We start from the raw sequence: 19,173 nt of genomic DNA, 5'->3' as shown, positions 1-19,173 counted from the left end.
TCTGAGATGTAATGCTAATTGACTGGCCTTCTAGTTGCTGGTGTCTAAAATGGACATCTGCTTGTGATGGAGCTTCTGAGTGCTGGACATTAAACAAAGGCTCCATAGAATGTGTCTATATATCTAAGGGTGATGTTAAAAATGGCTTTCGCTCCCAACTTTGAAGAATTACTACCTTAGTGTTGTGTTAAATAGGTTTGTTGGTCAGAAGTCTGTGCTACATAAAGGGGTACTGAGTGTAACTTCTGATCTGCAGAGTTTCTAATACGTATGTGCTTACTATCAGGAGGGTTTACTGCATATACTTACTGTGTTATGAAGGTTGCCTGTTGAGTTGTCTGGATGGTGTAAACAGTTTGTGCTGAATAATGGGCATGTTCAATAGGCAGTACCTGGTAAGCAAACTGTTCTATAAATTGCAGAGTAAGTTCCTTGGATCTTCTATGCTGTCTGGTCTAGAAAAAGGTAATGAAACCTGAGTTTGTATTGGGAAAGCAGGCTGCCCTTGGCCTGGGGCCAAATAAGAGGTCTGTACCCACAGGTGGGACTGGATAAGAAGTCAGCATAGAATGGGTTGACTATGATCCTGGTGGTTGCACAGTGTAAGATGATACTCTGGGGCTGGCAGTGAATAAACAGGCTGTGCTAGAGTCTGGATTGGGTAGGTTAGTTGTGATAGGTAAGAAGCTTTTTTCTGGCGACAATGGCAGCTGCCCCGGAGCCTTCAGTGAGAAGGATGGCAGTTCTGCAGGTAGTCTTGGATAAGCGTGTTGAACAGAATAAGATGGCTATTCCAGAGACTGAATCACACTTTCAATGCCATCCTTCAGCTGCTGCTCACTTGCATGAGCTTCAGACACTTGCAGAATATAATCCTGGTGAAAATTTTTTGTAGTGATGCCATTATCTCAGGTTGTAACATTAATGGCTGCTGCTGCATAGAGGCTTGGAAACAAGGTTTCTTTAAATGCACAGTCTAGCTTTGTGGTGCTAAAGAACCTAGAGCCACAGATTCCTGATGTACTAATGGATATGAGTGGGGTACTGAATGTATCTTTTGTGAAGGCTAATTGGCCCCGGAATGGCCCCTCAGTGGAATCAGAAGGGACCTGAGCTATACCAGCAACATTCTGTGCACTACTCATATACTGGGCAGAATGACTTGACAAAGCTTGAAGACAATTAACCAGTAAGAAACTAAAAGTCTGATTAGCATCTGGTGATTTGGTTAATGCCTGCTTTCCATTTCTAGGCCCAGGCTCAAGTTGAAGACCAACAGTTACATGCTTGGAGATCATTTGTGAAATAGGCAATGTCTGAGGAGAAACTGCAGAAAGACTGGTTGTGGAACTCTAATAACTGACAAGTGTAAAGTCATAGATTAGGCTGAAGTTTGTTCATTTGCTCCAAAGGTCAGTTGAAGCTCCTGGCTCTGGTATAAGGAAAATTCAAATTACAAATGTATATACCATGCCCATTTTAATGGGCCTGTCCCAGACAGAATGCTATGTTTTAAAAATTTCAGCAAGTTATCAAAAAGGTGCTGGGTATAGTTTTAGTACTACAGAAATCCTTAATACCATGAGTAAATGCTAGTTGAATACATTAAGGGATTGAGACCAGTCCCAGTAATACACTGCTCATGGCTTCTCATTTACTGCACTTGCCACATAACTCATTCAAACCCTGGCAGAGATTCAGAGTAACTGAATCTAACATTATCACACACCAGACACTCGAAGTTCCAAGAAAAAGCTCAAAAGGATTTCAATATCATAGCTAAAATGAACACAGAAGCTCTCTAAAGAGGAGAGCAGAGAGTTGGCTGAATAAATAGAGGTTGGCTGCAATAATTTCTAGAACTTGAACTACCACATTCATAAAAAGACATCAATGGTCAAAGTGCTTTCTTATATGGCTACTCTATGTGGTGAAAAAGTTTAAAAAATAGCATGTATGTGATATACAAATGTCTATATAAACAAAATTACATATTTTGTATACAGAGGGAAAAAAAGACAAACCTAGAGGCTCTACCCACAAATGTAAACAAAAGTTGTCTCTAGCTGGAGAAATAACAGGTGATTTTCACGGTCTATTTTATAACTTCATAGGCTTTATTTTTAGATAGGTAAATAACACTCAGAATAATTTTTAAAACTTTAAAAAGACTGGAAACACATTTTAAAATATACATATCTGCATACTTATATGGTTGAACCTAAGTTAAATTAAGCATCCATTCAATATACTTTCTATTAAAATCTTAGACAAATAAAACCACAACAAGAGCTCAATTATGAATATGTACCATGTTACCTACAAACAATAGCCAAATATCAGGCTACTGTCAACTCCATCAGGTTAAATTACTCCAGCAGATTTTAAATGTATCTGACATTTGTCAAGTTACGTGTATGCCTCCCCCTGTAAGACTGTGAACCCCTTGAAGGTAAGAACCATATTTTATTTTATCTTATATCCACAGAAATGGCAATCATTAAAAATTGTTGATAAGCTGTCACTTACTATATACCGATCTCTTAAAAGAAACAGATGTGCCAGCTGCTAACTGAATCATATACAGAGAATGTTCAGACCATCTCATTCCCAAAGAAATAAGGCACATGCAGGGGAGGGTGAGGCTGAGAAAAGAAAATGCAGTGATGGCAAAGAAAAGCTGAACCATGTGTCCAGACCTCATAACCTTGGGAACCACAATATAGTCTTAATATATGAACGCTCATAACTGTTTACTCCTTGTCAGAAATGAATAATGCTGACTTTGAGAGTCAAAAAGACAGAAACATTTATTTCTCCTATAGAAATAAGCATGAAACAAAAAAAGCCAAGATCCAATAAAGAGTCAGCATCCAAGATATATAATTTATATAATCTAACACCAAAACTCACAAATAATCTTATTAAAAAATGCACAGAAGACATGAACAGACATTTCTGCAAAGAAGACATACAGATGGCCAACAGACACATGAAAAGATGCTCAAAATCACTGATCATCAGGAAATACAAATCAAAACTACAATGAGATATCACCTAACACCTGTCAGAATGGCTAAAACCAAAATCACAAGAAACAAGTATTGGTGAGGACATGGAGAAAAATGAACCCTCTTGGGAATCCACTGGTGGGGATGCTAACTGGTGCAGCCACTTCCATTACTGGGTACTTCCCCCAAAGAATACAAAAACACTAATTCAAAAAAAAATGGACCCTGATGTGTATAGCAACACTAATTACAACAGCCAAATTATGGAAGTAACCAAAGTGTCCACTGATAGATGAATGGATAAAATGTGGTGTGTGGGGGCGCCTGGGTGGCTCAGTGGGTTAAGCCTCTGCCTTCGGCTCAGGTCGTGATCTCAGGGTCCTGAGATTGAGTCCCGCATCGGGCTCTCTGTTCAGCAGGGAGCCTGCTTCCCCCACTCTCCCTCTGCCGGCCCCTCTGCCTCCTTGTGATCTCTCTCCATCAAATAAATAAATAAAATCTTTTAAAAAATTGTGGTGTGTGTGTGTGTGTGTGTGTGTAAAAACAGAATGTGTGTGTATGTGTATATATACACACAGAAGCAGGGTGGGGGGGTAGGTGAAATAGTTGATTAGGATTAAGAGTATACTTATGAGCACTGAATAATGCATAGAATTGTTGAATCACTACACTTTCACGATACCTGAAACTAATACAACACTGTATGTTAACTAAACTGGAATTTAAATTTCTCAAAAAGCCAAGAATTTTTTTAAAAAGCCAAAATATTTAGTAATTTTTTTATTATGTTCAGTTAGCCACTGTTCAATGATTCATTTGTTGCATATAACACCCAGCGCTCATCACAACATGTGCCCTCCTCAATACCCATTACCCAGCTATCCCCCCCCCCCCATCTCCCTCCTCTCCAGCAACCCCGTTTGTTTCCCAGAGTCCATAGTCTGTCATGGTTTGTCTCCCTCTCTGATTTCTCCCCCTTCAGTTTTCCCTCCCTTTCCCTATGGTCCTCCATGCTATTTCCTATGTTCCACATATAAGTGAAACCAAATGATAATTCTCTTTTTCTGCTTGACTTACTCCACTTAGCTTAAGTTGGGTATTCACCCTTTCTGATGGCTGAGTAATATTCCATTGTATATATGGACTACATCTTCTTTATCCATTCATCTGTTGAAGGGGACCTTGGCTCCTTCCTAAGTTTGCAGACACTGCTGCTATAAACATTGGGGAGCAGGTGCCCCTTCTTTTCACTACATCTGTATCTTTGGGGTAAATACCTAGTGCAATTGCTGGGTTGTAGGGTAGCTCTATTTTTAATATCTGGAGGAACCTCCATAAATCTAGATGAAAGTGCTAAAAATTATAAGTCTATAAAATATTATTTCCAATTAACTATGGAAGCAATCCCTCCAGGGGCACCTCGGTGGCTCCATCAGTTAAGCGTCTACCTTCAGCTCAGGTCATGATCTCAGGGTCCTGGGATTGAGCTCTGCATTGGGATACCTGCTCACTGGGAAGTCTGCTTCTCCCTCTCCCTCTGCCCTGCCCACCACCCCTCACTCATGTGCACACATTCTCTCTCTCTCTAATAAATAAAATCTGGGGGAAAAAAGGAAAGAAATCCCTCCACATGCACATCAGGCTAGAAAAGCCAATACAAAGAACAAACCGTTATCACCAAAAGCAAGAGATCTGAGTCCTAAATAAATTTGTTTATCTATCAGTGGAGTTCTCACTTTCTTTTCCAGTTATATAAGCAGTGTCTCAAGATTCTAGTTTCACAGTGTTAGGCACATCCTCAAGAATATCTTAAGTGTGGGGCGCCTGGGTGGCTCAGTGGGTTAAGCCACTGCCTTCGGCTCAGGTCATGATCTCGGAGTCCTGGGATCGAGCCCCGCATCCGGCTCTCTGCTCAGCAGGGAGCCTGCTTCCTCCTCTCTCTCTGCCTGCCTCTCTGCCTGTGATCTCTCAGTCAAATAAAGAAATAAAATCTTTAAAAAAAAAAAAAAAAAAGAATATCTTAAGTGAAGGAAAGCATAAACAACTTTTGGCTTTCAGTGAGTTTTATATAAACTATAATGAATTTACAAAAGAGAGGCTTTATCGGAAAAATTTTTAACCCAATACAGAGCTTCTAAAATATATCTTACCTTTATCTGTGAGACTTTCTGGACAGTTAATGGGGAAACCTGGGGTTGTGAGACAACCGGAGGTCCAAGGACATGCACAGGCAAAACAGTGGACTGACCTTGAATCAAAGGCAAAATGTGGGGCTGAGTCAGCTTTGGCTGCTGTTGCAACTGTTAAATAAGAAAAAAAAATACATTAAAGATAAACTCTCCCGTTTATAGTAAATATATAGATTATATATTTAAAAATATATGAGTTCACCTCACCCCTGAAATCTGCTGGTAATGTCCTACTAGCTGCTGGGATGGAAAAATCATCCCTGGAACATTAATTTCAGCCTGTGGGATGTTGGAAACCATCATCTGGTCTGAGGAATAGGCTACACTGGGCTGACTTGAAGTATCTGAGTGTACAGCAGATCCAACTCCTACCTCAGACAAATTGTCACCTATGACAAAGAAAATAAGCAACAGATAGAAGGAAAAACCTGAAACACAAGGTCCAAATGGCATAGAAAACAAGTGTTTTCTCTGGTTTTTTTTTTTACTCTGACAATCTGAGACAACTTGAAATAAAATATTTACAATACACAGTTAACCAAAAACCATTATGTAAACTCTCCATGCCGACACTGTCGTAGAACTAAAATTTTCTTAGTAAAGCAAACCTAAAAACAAAGAATCACATAAAAATCAACTCCTTTTGCTGGCCATTATCATTCATATTGAAAAATACTCCTAAGGCACAAGAACTGGCAATACCAGTTACTTCCAGAACTTGGTAAATTCAAAAGAGATGACTAAAGTAAAGGAAGGCTAAGTGAAAGGGTTGTAAGAAGCAGTCAAAATATTTAGATCCCTGTGTCCCACCTTCTACTCCATACCTTCGGGTGATTGCTTCTCCCCCACCCAACTAATCTATACTTGCCACTAGGATTTCAGTCAAATCTAAGTGTCATATTCTCATTCTCCTAGAACCTGACTAGAAAATAATACTATTGTTATAGAACAATTAGTTATTATTGTGAAAATACTCTGTCCTTCTAGAGAAGAGAATGCATTATAGCAGAAAAATTAGAGGGAACTATGATAATTTTATACTTGAGTCTAAAATACAAAGGATCTTAAAATCTAGAAAATTCATTCTTGAACAACACATTCTCCCTTTAGTTCCAAATTTTCTTTATTAAAGGATTTACATCAGACCTTTAAAAAAAGTAAAAAGATTATAATCCTTATTCAATTAGCACCATGGACAGGTCACATAACACAAGTTTCTTAATTTCAAAATAAGGAAACTAGCCAGCTTGTCTATTTCAGGGGTTTTGTAAAAGGACTGATGAAATGATAGATAAGAAAATGCATTGAAAAACACAAAAGTACTATTTTGACATAAGGGAATACAATTACACATTTGTTTGCTTTTATAAGTTGTAACTATTACCGGCAACAGAGGAGCAATGCTGCTGGGGTTTTCTCTGTAGAAGCTGTTGTCGAACATGTTGATCAACTTCAGTTTCTTCACATTCAGCCCCAGTGTGCTGAGCAGGAGCAGGGGGCAAAGTTGTATTCTGGGGCTGAGGGAGTACATTCCCTGCAGACTTGCACTGGGAATCCCTGCGTTCTTCCAAACAGGCAGCTGGCTTCTTCTCCCTCGTCTTCTTTATCAGGGTGACCCGGTCTCTAATGGACTTAGCAACAGCCTTGGAATCACTTTCGTGGAAGAATCCTGACTTGACCTACAAACAAAACATAATAAGCAAACTACATCTTTAACATTTAAGATTTTAACTTTTTACTAGCACAGTTATTTTGTGCCCCCAAATTCTAAATGTTATTAAATAGCAGTTAACTTGTTTATATGTTCTTTTTTTTCAATTCAATATAATTGACAGTTTCAAGTGTACATCATGGTGATTCAATATTTTGGATGTACATCTATGTTCTTTCCTTATCAGACATACATAAATTCAGCATAAGAAAAACAATACCATTACCAAGCATTGTTAAAATAATTCTGACTTTAAATGAAAACAAATAACTTGATGTTTCTGTACATGCAGTCTTATTACAGACCATTTGTGATTGTCATTAGGTTTGTGAAAGATTAAAAAGGTTTCCTTATTCAACAACGTTAAGTGCCTACAATGTGCCCAGTACTGGACTCCAGAGACATATAAGTTACTACATCAGTCCTTTGTCCTGTATGAGCACACTCTGATGGTAAGACGGTACAAATTTAACTTAAAATAAGGTAGAAATGAGCTGCTGAAAAAGCCCTAAAGGAAAAAGTAGAGAAAGTGTCACAGAGAAAGGTTAACTCTGATTTTAATTAAAACAAAAAAAAGGTACTTGCTGGCTGTTAAGGGAGGTGTGGACGAAGTTTAGAGATCCACACTCTAGGCAAAGGGACATATGCTCACAGCAAAGTACTACATCTTACCAGGCGTTAGAAGAGTGAGAGAAGAGAAGTTAAGGGCTTGCTGTCTGAGAAGAGCAGGGCTGAGTAGCAGAGAAGATGACTTGAGGAGGTGTCATGGCATATCATTCTCAGTCCTACAATCTGTTTTTTAAAGCATGTCTTGGGGGTCTGCAGACTCAGGGAAATTTCGTGGTAGTTGAAAGATGATTAAAATGTTAGATGGAATCCATATATTTAATTCACTCCCTCCCGAAGCTCCAAAAAAAAAAAAAAAAAAAAACAACCCCATACTAAATGGATTTTTAAGTTGTAAACCCACAGGGACAGGGAGAATAAGAGAAAGACAATAGCAGCAACATTTTGGACATTCCAGAATGTGGAAAACAGATTAAGTAATAAATGACCTAGCAGTCTTGAAAAAGGTGAATTAGGGAAAGCTGAGAATCATTATGACTTATACTGAAAAATGCTCATTAAGGCACAGGAACTGGCAATACCAGTTACTTCCAGAACTGGATAAAGTCAAAAGAGATGACTAAAATAAGGAAGACTAAGTGAAAGGGTTGTGTAAAACAGTTAAATATTTAGATCACTATGCCCCACCCTCCATTCCATACCTTCCGGTGATTGCTTCTTCCCTACCCAAGAAGCCTTGAGTTTTGTTCTCTGGAGAGGGTAAAAGAGAGGCTCTCTGGATTATGGAACACCAGGCACAACTGAGGGTAAGGCTACTACGTAGAAAACAAGATTAAATGACCATATGCATGCTGAATGGCATATGCAGAAACCCTTAGCCCTTTTCCTCACTTGGCTTCCAAAGTACCAGTAACCAGACCCTAACCCTTCAGGACGGACATTGAAAGATGATTCTCTGGCAAATCTGACCAATCTAAGAAGACAGACCTACAAATATTTTTTATAAAGATTTTACTTATTTATCTGAGTGAGAGTGAAAGCAAGAGATCACAGAGGGAGAGGAAGAAGCAGACTGGCTGCTGAGTGGTAGGCCAATGTGGGGTTTGATCCCATGACCCTGGGATCATGACCTGAGCCAAAGGCTTAACCGATTGAGCCACCCAGGCACCCCACACCTATAAATATTGATGTCAAAGATTCCTTAATTAAAGGCCCATCCAGATACCCTACCTTACGGGTTAAAGTTAACAAGTCTGACACAAGCAATCACATCACCCAATAGGCTGTAAGACCCTGTGGTCAGCAAAATTATGGCCCCTCAAAGGTGTCCCATCTTAATCCTCGAACTTGTGAATATAATGAGATATCACTCCCATTATTTTGCTGTGAAAAGTTGACCTTAAAATAGGGAGATTATCTGGGTGAGTCTTTTACCAGCTGGTAACTCTAGAAGGATTCAACATGATATTGCTGAATTTGAAGATGGAGTGGGGTACAGGACAGGACTGAAAACCAGCCTCTAGGAGCAGAAAGTGACTACCAGCTTATAGCCACCGAGGAAACAGGGGTCTCAGTCTTACAACCATAAGGAACTGAATTCTGCCAACAACTCAAAAGCAGTCCCCGACCCCCACACTCTCCTCACACTCCCCACCAAAAGCCTCCAGAGAAGAGCCCAGGCCACTGACACCTTGATTTCAGCCTGTGAGATCCTAAGTAGAGAATCCAGTGAAGTCCACTAGGACTTTTGACCTCTAGAACTGAGATAATAAATGGGTGTTGCTTTAAGTCACTAAATTTGTGGTAATTTATTACACTGCAACAGAAAACAAATATAGTCTCCTATAATCTATTAATCATGAGCAACTAGCCAAGAATAATCGGAAATATCAGAAAAGCCTCTAACAAGAACACAAAACACAAAACCAACAAAAGTGAAACAACAATTTGGTGAAAAGAGACTATATGGGAAGAAAAAAATGTCAAAAACACTCTCTTTACTTATGTTACAAAGAGGTGTGATAATATTGCCTCCACAAAACAAAGAACAAGATGTTTACTCTAAAGAAGTAACAGATCAAAAAAATAAAAAGGAACTCTTAACATTAAAAACATGATAGCAGAAATGAAAAATTCAGTGGAAGGGTTAGAAGGTGAAGTTAATAACATCTTCCAGAAAGAAGAATAAGAAGACAAAAAGATGTAAAACAGAAAGGTTAAGAACACTAGAGAATTAGTTCAAGAGGTTCAACATCCAAATGATAACAGTTCCAGAAAGAAAACAATGGGGAAGAAATCATCAATAAAATACTTCAAGAAATTCCCCAGAAACTAAATGATATGAGTTGACAGATTGGAAGGGTCCACTGAGAATCCAACACAGTAGACGAAAATAAACCCAAATCAAGACACATCACTGTGAAATTTTAGAATACTAAAGAAGAAACAGAAACTACTACAAGTTTCCAGAGAGCAAATCACATGCAAAAGATTCAGAAAATAGAACTTTGTACTTCTCAATACCAATACTGAAAGCTAGAAAAGCATGGAACAGTGAGTCTAAATTTTTTTTAAACTGCAACCTAAAATGCCTTAGCCAGCCAAGGAATCAATTAAATATGAATATAGAATAAAAATATTTTCATGCATGCAAGTCTTAAAGAATTTACCTCTTAAACCCTTTCTTTAAGAAGCAGGCAAAGGAAGTATGTCACTATATCAAGAGGGTAAACCAAGGAAGAGAAAGACATGGGATTTAAGAAACATGAAACCCTATAGAAGAGAGGAAGAGAAGTCTAGAAAGATAGTAAAGAGAAAAATCAGGATAATAGCTGTGCACCAGATGTCCAAGGCAATCATTCCAGATTAGAACACTATTACTATAAAAATAGGTTAAAGGCTATCATCTCCAAGATCCCCAATGTCAATGTTCCATCCTTCTTTTTAACCTGAGGACAGAATGCCCAGGCTAACCTGGCTTAGACGCTCTGTACTTGGCTAATTTGACTATGTGCTGCAAAAGTGCCTACACACCTTCCCTCCAAGCACTGTAGCAGCCTGGGAGAGGTGTGGACACACATTCAAACCCACAGAAGTTATCTGCTGTCATCTGCTCTATAAGGAGGGGATCATGGGGTGATTAGAAGTAGAGAGGTCAGAGGGACCCACTCCCCATCAAACCATATTGTTACCAGACAACTAATTTTAAAGGTCCACACAATGGTCCACTGGTGACCTGACTGGTGAGCCATGCATGTATTTCCCTGAACTCACTCATGACCTCACCTGCTGACTTCCCCAGAAGTGACTCTTGTAAACACTTAGCGAAGCTGAAGCCAGACTATGACTGAGAGACTCCATTCAGTTTATGTGCTCCTGAACATCTTCACCTAATAGTAACTTCAATAACCAGCTAGATGTGTGCTTGCCACTCAGGTTTTTAAAACAAAACAGCATATTACTTAGATAAACTATAACAAAAAGCAAAGAAACGAGTAGCATAAAAGTCAGGGTAGATATTACCTGTGGTGACTAGGGAAGGGAATACAACTGGGAGAGGCATACAGGTGGCTTCTAAGGTACAGGTTGTGTTCTATTTCTTTTTTTTTAAGATTTTATTTATTTATTTGACAGAGAGTGTGTTCTATTTCTTAGCAAAAGTAGTGTTTTATTATTCTTTATACCGTACATACATACATACTGTACATCTCTGCTACAGAGATGCATTTCACAATAAAAAAATTTAAATAAAGAAAAGGAGAAAATAGGGAGGAAAGAAAGCAATAAGGAGGAAGGAATCGACTAACCCTGATATTATAAAGGGCAACAGTGGTGGGGGGGAGTGGAGAATAGCTGTAAGATTCACTTACCATTTCATACGCTACTTCCTCAGAGGTATCTGTTTCTAAATTGAAACTGAATTCAATAGCTTCATTGTCTTTGTGCTTGCCTTTCAATTTTTTAGGGTCTTCAACCCAGAGTCTTAAGGCCAAGGATGAATTTGAGCAGTCATCTTCCTCTGCTAATTCCACCCTCAGTCCTGTATCCTCAGCAAAAAATGCGTGGTTTAGTAGGTCCCTGACAGACAACCTAACAAACAAAATACATATCTCATTATCAATTTTTCCAATCATGAACAAGATATAGAACTCTTAATTAGCAAACATCAATTAAATCAAAGTAACAATCTTATTTTAAATTTCCTATTAATTAGACCATTAATCTGCCTCGTTATAAAAAAATGAAATCTTATATCCAACTTATTATTTACCAAAGATGCAAAGAAATCCGAACTAACATGCACTTAAAGTCACCTTAAAGATTGTTTCCAGCAGCATAGCTAGATTCTGAACTTTAACAGACCTGTAAGTATGCCTAGAGAACTGGAGAAGTGCTACAGTATGTTAGGTAGAGTGACTAGTTTCCCTAAGCCACTGACTTAAGTTACTAAAACTCAAACAACAGGGGCACTTAGGTGGCTCAGTGGGTTAAAGCCTCCGCCTTCAGCTCGGGTCATGATCCCAGGTTCCTGGGATGGAACCCCGCATCAGGCTCTCTGCTCACCGGGAAGCCTGCTTCCCTTTCTCTCTCTGCCTGCCTCTCTGCCTACTTGTGGTCTCTGTCTGTCAAATAAATAAATAAAATCTTTAAAAATGTACAAAAATAAAACTCAAACAACAGATTGTCAGCAAAGGAAGCTAAAAACTCTTCTGGATATATAACCTCTAAAGGAAATCAGAAATACAAACTCTTTTACAAACGTTATAAATAGAAGTCATTGACTCCATTAATAATAATTTAGTCAGTGAACTTCACTCTTTAGAGAATGCCATGAATGAAATTAATTTAGTTCAGCAAAGTCCCATGGTTTTCTTCAAGTATTTAAGCCTAGTGTTTTAGGCCAAAGTATACATACAATGGATACCCCTCTACCTAATATTAGAGATTAACCATCTCTGAAGAGGGAAAAAAAAAAAGGACAGTGGTTCAAAAGTTTCTTTTACAAGCTGGGGGCAGTTAATGTCCTTTGCTTGGGCCAATTTCTAAAAACATACATATAATATCTAATCTATCTATATTATAGGCCAGAGAGAGCTAAAACTCATGTATTTCATAATGTCTATATAGAAAATTTCTCTCGACTATTTAAAGCAGATGAAGTATATTGAGAAGCATGGTATCCTGTAAGTTGAAGATTTTCAACCCTCCTGATTATGTTTTTAGTGATCAAGGGACAAATAATTAAGAGACTGTTATAAAAAGAATAAGCTTCCTCAGACTAGTTTTAAGGCTAAGGTGAGACGTGTTTAAGAAGACACAACCAAGGGTCACCTGAGTGTCTTAATCAGTTAAGTGTCTGCCTTTGGCTCAAGTCATGGTCTCAGGGTCCTGAGATCCAGCCCTGTGTCTGGTGCTCTGCTCAGTGGGGAGCCTGCTTCTCCCTTTCCCTCTACCTCTCCCCTCTCCTCTCACACACTCTCTCTCTCTCTCTCAAATAAATAGGTAAAATCTGAAGAAGAACAACAAGTATACAACCAAGTCAAGCCCTCTACCTTTCAATGAAAATGTAGCCTATGTATTTTTACTATGGAATAACTACAGTAATAGCAGAAGACACCATTAAATACTTACTACTCTGTTAGTTATTTTATATGCAATATCTTTTTAATCATCAAAATAAATACCTGCTTTGAGGAACAGAGGTAACTCGCTCAAGGTCATACTGGCTAAGTGTGAGTCCACATTTGACTCTTAGTCTGATGTAGAAGCCTGTGTTCTTTCTAATATACTAATATATCATGAATCCTTTTGAATATTCCAATGTTCTTTGGTAATAGATCACAATTAAAGTGCTGCAAAAGCAATAATCAGAATCCAAACTAAAATGGGTACTTCCACATAGTACAACTGACCCTCGAACACTGTTGGGAGGGGGGATTGGGGTGCCAATCTCAGCTGAAAATCTGTGTATAACTCCTAACTTCCCAAAAACTCAACTACTAATAGTCTACTGTTGACCAGAAGCTTTGCCAATAACATATACAGTTGATTAACACATATTTTGTAAGTGTTATATACCATATTATGTATTATATACTGTATTTTTACAAGAAAGTAAGCTAGAGTAAAAAATATTAAGAAAACCATAAGGAAGAGAAAATACATTTACAGTATTGTACAATATGTTATTCAAGAGACAACTGCATTTTTAGATTCACTTAAAAAAAAGCACGTCTGGGGCACCTGGGTGGCTCAGTGGGTTAAAGCCTCTGCCTTCAGCTCAGGTCATGGTCCCAGGGTCCTGGGATCGAGCCCCACATTGGGCTCTCTGTTCAGCAGGGAGCCACTTCCCCCTCTCTCTGTCTGCCTCTCTGCCTACTTGTGATCTCTCTCTGTCAAATAAATAAATAAAATCTTAAAAAAAAAAGCACGTCTAAACTCTTAAAACTCAAAAACAGTAACAACAACAAAAAATAAACAACCTAATTTTAAAAAGGGCAAAGGACTTGACCAGACATTTCTCAAAAGAAGATATAACCACATGAAAAGATACTCAACATCATTAGACATTAGGGAAATGCAAATCAAAACCACAATGAGATACCACTTCATAGCCATCAGGATGGCTATTATCAAAAAAATGGAAAATAACAAGTGTTGGTGAGGATGTTGACAAATTGGAACCTTCATATGTTGCTAGAAGGAATACAAAATGGTGCAGCCACTGTGGAAAAAAATTTGCGGTTCTTCAAGGAATTAAACATAGTATTACCATATGATCCAGTAATTCCATTCCTAGGTATATAATGAAAAGAATTGAAAGCAGGGATTCAAGCAAATATTTATTCACCAATGTTCATGTAGCATTATTCACCATATAGCCAACAGATAAAAATAACCCAAATATCCAAATGGATGGATATACAAAATGTGCTGTGTGTGCATACGTGTTTCTTCCTTAAAAAGGAAGGAAATTATGATATAACATGGAGATCAACCTTGAAAACCCTATGCTAAGTGAGATAAACCAGACACAAAAGGACAAATACTATACTGATTCCACTTACATGAGGCACTCAGAGGAAGCAAATTCATAGAGACAGAAAGTAGAATAAAGGTTACCAGAGGTTGAGGGGAAGAGGGAATGGAGAGAGAATGGGTACAGAGTTTCTGTTGTGGTAATGAAAAGGTTCTGGAAATAGCAGTGATGGTTGTTTAACAATGTGAAAGTACTAATGCTACTGAATCGTACACTTAACATATGATTAAAATGGTCAATCTCAGGTTACGTATATTTTACCATAATTAAAATATATAACTACCTAGATATAGCCTGTTGGTAAAATAATGTTCAGTAATAAAGCTATAATGAAGCAGGCTTTACCTCAATGGCTTTTATATAGTCTCAGATATACAACACTAAACTTAGAAAACTAATAAAAATGAGGGACAGTCAATAAAATGTGGGTGAAAATAATTTCTGTAAAGGACCTATCACCTTTATTAATCATAATCAATAAGGAGGTAAAAAATCAAAAGACTAACCTACTGATTTAACTCGGCAACTGTCCAAAGCTCAAATTAACAGGAAATAAAAGCTAAAACTAAAGGGATATATCCATAAGAAAAACACAAATTGTGTTATAAATAAACTTAGAATACTACTTCTTAGATATAATAGCCCTATCTGTTTTACCATTATCATGACACAAGGACATTGGTCAAATATGAAACACTTGAGGAGTTGATGATCAATTTTTTTTAAACTATCATTTTTCTCTAAGTACTTACCTGAAGGTGACAATGCAGAAGCACTCTACTATCAGTGACTATTAAACTGAAGGGTGAAGGTGATGAAAACTTGTCACAACACAAACAAAACCCAAATTCCAGTTCAAGAAAAATTCAGCACATGATATCAAAGTCCAAAATGGCAAACAACATGCACTGATATACTTCACCCCAGACAGAATGGTTTGTGTTCCATTCAAAAATAATACCCAGTATTATTCAAAGGTCAGAAAATGACCCAGTCCAAGGTAAGAGTTTAATGTATCCATCGGTTATATCATTTCACTACATTTGTACCCACCTTTCTGATTTGTTTTGGCGAATACATCCTTCAATGATTTCTTTCACTTCAGGATCAGTGACTTTATTGAAACTGGCTGGTTTTATGCCCTGAGAAAAGAAAAACAGTTTCTAGTCACAAACTAAGCAATTGATTGAAAAATAGTTTCTAGTCACAAATTAAGCAATTGAAAGCTCAAATCAATATGACACTTATTAACATAATAATTTTTAACACTAAACCATATTCAAACTTTAAATGAGATAAATATAGACATATGGTGTAAACTTAAACAATTTGTTGAAGATATTGTCACAGTTCTAATAGTCTATAATAAATTTCACAGTGAAAAACTGTGAACAATCTAAATTTCTAACAAGAGATACAAATTATGTGATAAATATATATGCTGTTATGCAAAAACTAAAAATGTAATAACATGGATAACTCTCTTATTGCAACATTAAGTAGGGAATAAATATTTGATCCCAAAATATATATGCAAGCATAACATCAATTAACAAACTGCAATAAACAAGTCTTCCAGAATGGCGAGAAGCAATAAACAATCAATATATATGTATGTGTGTGTGTGTGTGTGTGTGTGTGTGTGTGTGTGTATTTCTGAGAACTCTATATTATTTTTATCATTAAGCAATACTAAAATATAGAGAGAAACTCAAAGCTAATTATCAGATTCTAGGAATTCAATAACAAATTAGTAAGGTCCAGACAATTAAAAATGTTGTAGCTATTAGCTGCCTGAATCTGCTTATTTATATTCTATTACCCTTAAATTATGAGTTTTAGATTTAAAACAATAATCATTAGGGGTGCCTGGGTGGCACAGTTGGTTGAGCATCTGACTCATGGTTTCAGCTCAAGTTATGATCTCGGGCTCCTGGGATCAAGTCCTGAGCGGGGTTCTGCACTCAGCACGGAGTCTGCTTGAGATTCTCTCCCTCCCTCTCTCTGACCCTCCCACTCATGGGCTCTCTCTCTCTCTAAAATAAATAAATCTGTAAAAAAATCATTACAGTTATTTAACAAAAAACTCCAAATTAATCTAGAAGGAGAAAGATATCATAGAATAATTGTCATGGAATGAGGCAATCTAAAGCCTAGTTCTGGGTCTGACATACTATTTCACAGGATGCAGAATCAGAATGCCCAGTATCACATAGTAGATAAATTGGTGAGATTAGTAGTTAAGTGGAATCTCAAATTCTAGGAGCTTTCTTACAGATGGAAACATGAATTATGATATAATATTTTTGTGACTTTAAGATAATAAAGTCACCATTCAAAATATGGAGTTATATCATTCTACTTATAGAAAAAGTCCTTTTTGGCCTTTCCATTGATCTCTTACCTATTTCCCAGCACTGCTCCTAGGTGAAAATAATTGGGGAACTGCAACTTAAAAAATTGAGTACATAGTCTTTTCTATTTGTTGCCATACAACGTACAGACCAAGACTAAAAAAACATTCTAGCCTTACCTCTTTTTCTCAGCTCTTTGTTACAGTCCACACTTAAATTTCCCATATAGTCTAAATGATGGCTTTTTATACTTGGTTTGTTCAAATCAGGATTCAAACAAGGTCCTCATAGTACATGTATGACGCATTAAAGCTGGCTCATACCAAGCTAACAAGAGGCAACTATTACATTTTCAAGAATTTTGCAAGCTGACTGTTAAACATAGTCATTTACAAAAATTAAATTATATAAGCTTATAATTAAATAAATTATATCAACAACCAAGGTAATAAATACTGAAAATATCAGTCAGTCCTTAATTATTTTACTACATTTTACTATTATTTATGCTCTTGAGGTTGTTTATTCTATCCATATGGTGGAAATATCATATAAGTTCCACTGTGTATACCATCTCCAAACCTGCATTCAGTGAGGTCACACTGGTGACTTAAACTTTAAAAAAAACCTTAAACTTAAAAGTCACTGTGGAAATATTTAACACCAAGGAAATCAGCAAATGCTAGAAATCAGTTTTTTCTTTTTCAGAGAATTGTTTGTTGAACATTTACCTGCTCACCACTACTTTAAGTCTCTTGTATTCTTTAACAATTTCTCCCCCTTTTGCTTTCATGAAATTGATTTGCTGGAGAAACTAAGTCATTTGCCCTACAGAATGGCCCATATTCTGGAATACTGGCCTTATTTCTAGTCTCCCTATACAATTATCTCTAGAGTCAGACCGATTTAGGGTCAAAATCCACCATTATTAGTAGTGTGTGAACTTGGGCAAGTCACAACCTTTGGTTCTCAGTCTCATCATTCATAAACTGAAGATAGTGCCATCTTGTAAGGATTTAAATATAAAAGTATGCAGTAAAGCATGCATTTTAAAAGGATACCTATTAATATCAGTTACTTTAAACACTTTGACAGTCTCTTTCTTGGCCTATTCTAGAGCCACCCAACTGGATTATGAAACAGACCTATTTAGAACTATCCTAAGACTTTACTTCTACCTCTCTTATATCCCTTACTCTACTCCTATCCTCTGATGTTTATACCTGTTTGTGAATTTATCCATACTAAAAATGCAAGCTCTTTGTGGGTAGCAAACACTTCTTATTCATCTTTACATTCCTTGCAATTTGTAATGCAACAAAATACCCCTAACAGGGAATCAAATACTATAGCTATTGAATAATATTTTAAACGCCCTTTTATAATCAGGCTTTTAGAACCAGAAACCTTCAAAACTGTTTAGTCAATCTTCATTATTCAGCTTTGAAAAAATAATATCCACTAATAAATGTAAAAATGATTTACAAACAAGTGGTTATAGATGATATGTCTGTAAATTTACCCAACGATACTAATACAGAGCATTTTATGTGACCCCAATAAAGTTAGGTATATAACATAAATCTAAAGCTTGTTACATTAAAACTATTTTAAATTTAGCACTGTTATATAGCACTAAACCAAAATTAGTTTTAAAATAACTTTACCAACTTCAACATGAAATGTGACAATCTAGGAAATAAAAAGAATAAAGTTATACTTACACTAGTTACTTTACGGTATATTTGAGCTGCATTCTGGCACTCAGAATAAGGGTACTCTGAAGTAGCCATTTCCAGCATACACATTCCAAAAGCATAGACATCTACAGATTCATCGTAGTGCTCTTCATACATCTCTGGGGCCATAAACTCAGGAGTCCCTACAAAATAACACCACATCCACATCTTTATTAAAAAGAAAAATGTATCCACCAATATCACATTCCCTTTGCCATAAGGATTACCAGAGTTAATTTCTGCTCCCTAAACCAAATTTATAAATATTTGCAGAATACTTGCTATACCTATATAAAGTACTTCAGGAATTTCCTTAACTTTCTATACTCATGGAGTACAATTTGTAACACTCAAGATTAGGTAATGATTACTAAAATCTGTTTTCTTTTTTTGTTAATTTTTAAAATCCGTTTTTATTTCTATCCTTCCTTTATAAATTTTTCTGAACTAAATTAGTAAATCCTCTTTCTTAAGTCTTCAGAACCTTTTAATGATCTTTAACATATCCCAAAAAAGAAATACACTAGGATGTCTCTGAAATAAGTCAATATGTAATAGATATT

General features: G+C 36.8%; 1 protein-coding gene across 3 annotated transcripts in view; it reads right to left on the bottom strand.

Annotated features, from left to right (window-relative positions):
* Window positions 1-19,173, bottom strand: part of WNK3 (WNK lysine deficient protein kinase 3) — a 144,910-nt gene that overhangs the window by 80,124 nt on the left and 45,613 nt on the right. For all 3 annotated transcript variants that reach the window (XM_047716927.1, XM_047716928.1, XM_047716929.1), the window contains exons 5-10: window positions 18,596-18,753; window positions 15,571-15,659; window positions 11,348-11,567; window positions 6,585-6,879; window positions 5,408-5,589; window positions 5,162-5,311 (exon numbers count right to left, since the gene is read on the bottom strand). In XM_047716927.1, coding sequence (XP_047572883.1) covers window positions 5,162-5,311; window positions 5,408-5,589; window positions 6,585-6,879; window positions 11,348-11,567; window positions 15,571-15,659; window positions 18,596-18,753 — 1,094 coding nt within the window. The remainder of the gene's footprint in view (window positions 1-5,161; window positions 5,312-5,407; window positions 5,590-6,584; window positions 6,880-11,347; window positions 11,568-15,570; window positions 15,660-18,595; window positions 18,754-19,173) is intronic.

This window comes from Lutra lutra, chromosome X, assembly GCF_902655055.1.
Source record: "Lutra lutra chromosome X, mLutLut1.2, whole genome shotgun sequence".
NCBI classification, from domain to species: domain Eukaryota; kingdom Metazoa; phylum Chordata; class Mammalia; order Carnivora; family Mustelidae; genus Lutra; species Lutra lutra.
This window is presented reverse-complemented; position numbering and strand designations above follow the sequence as displayed.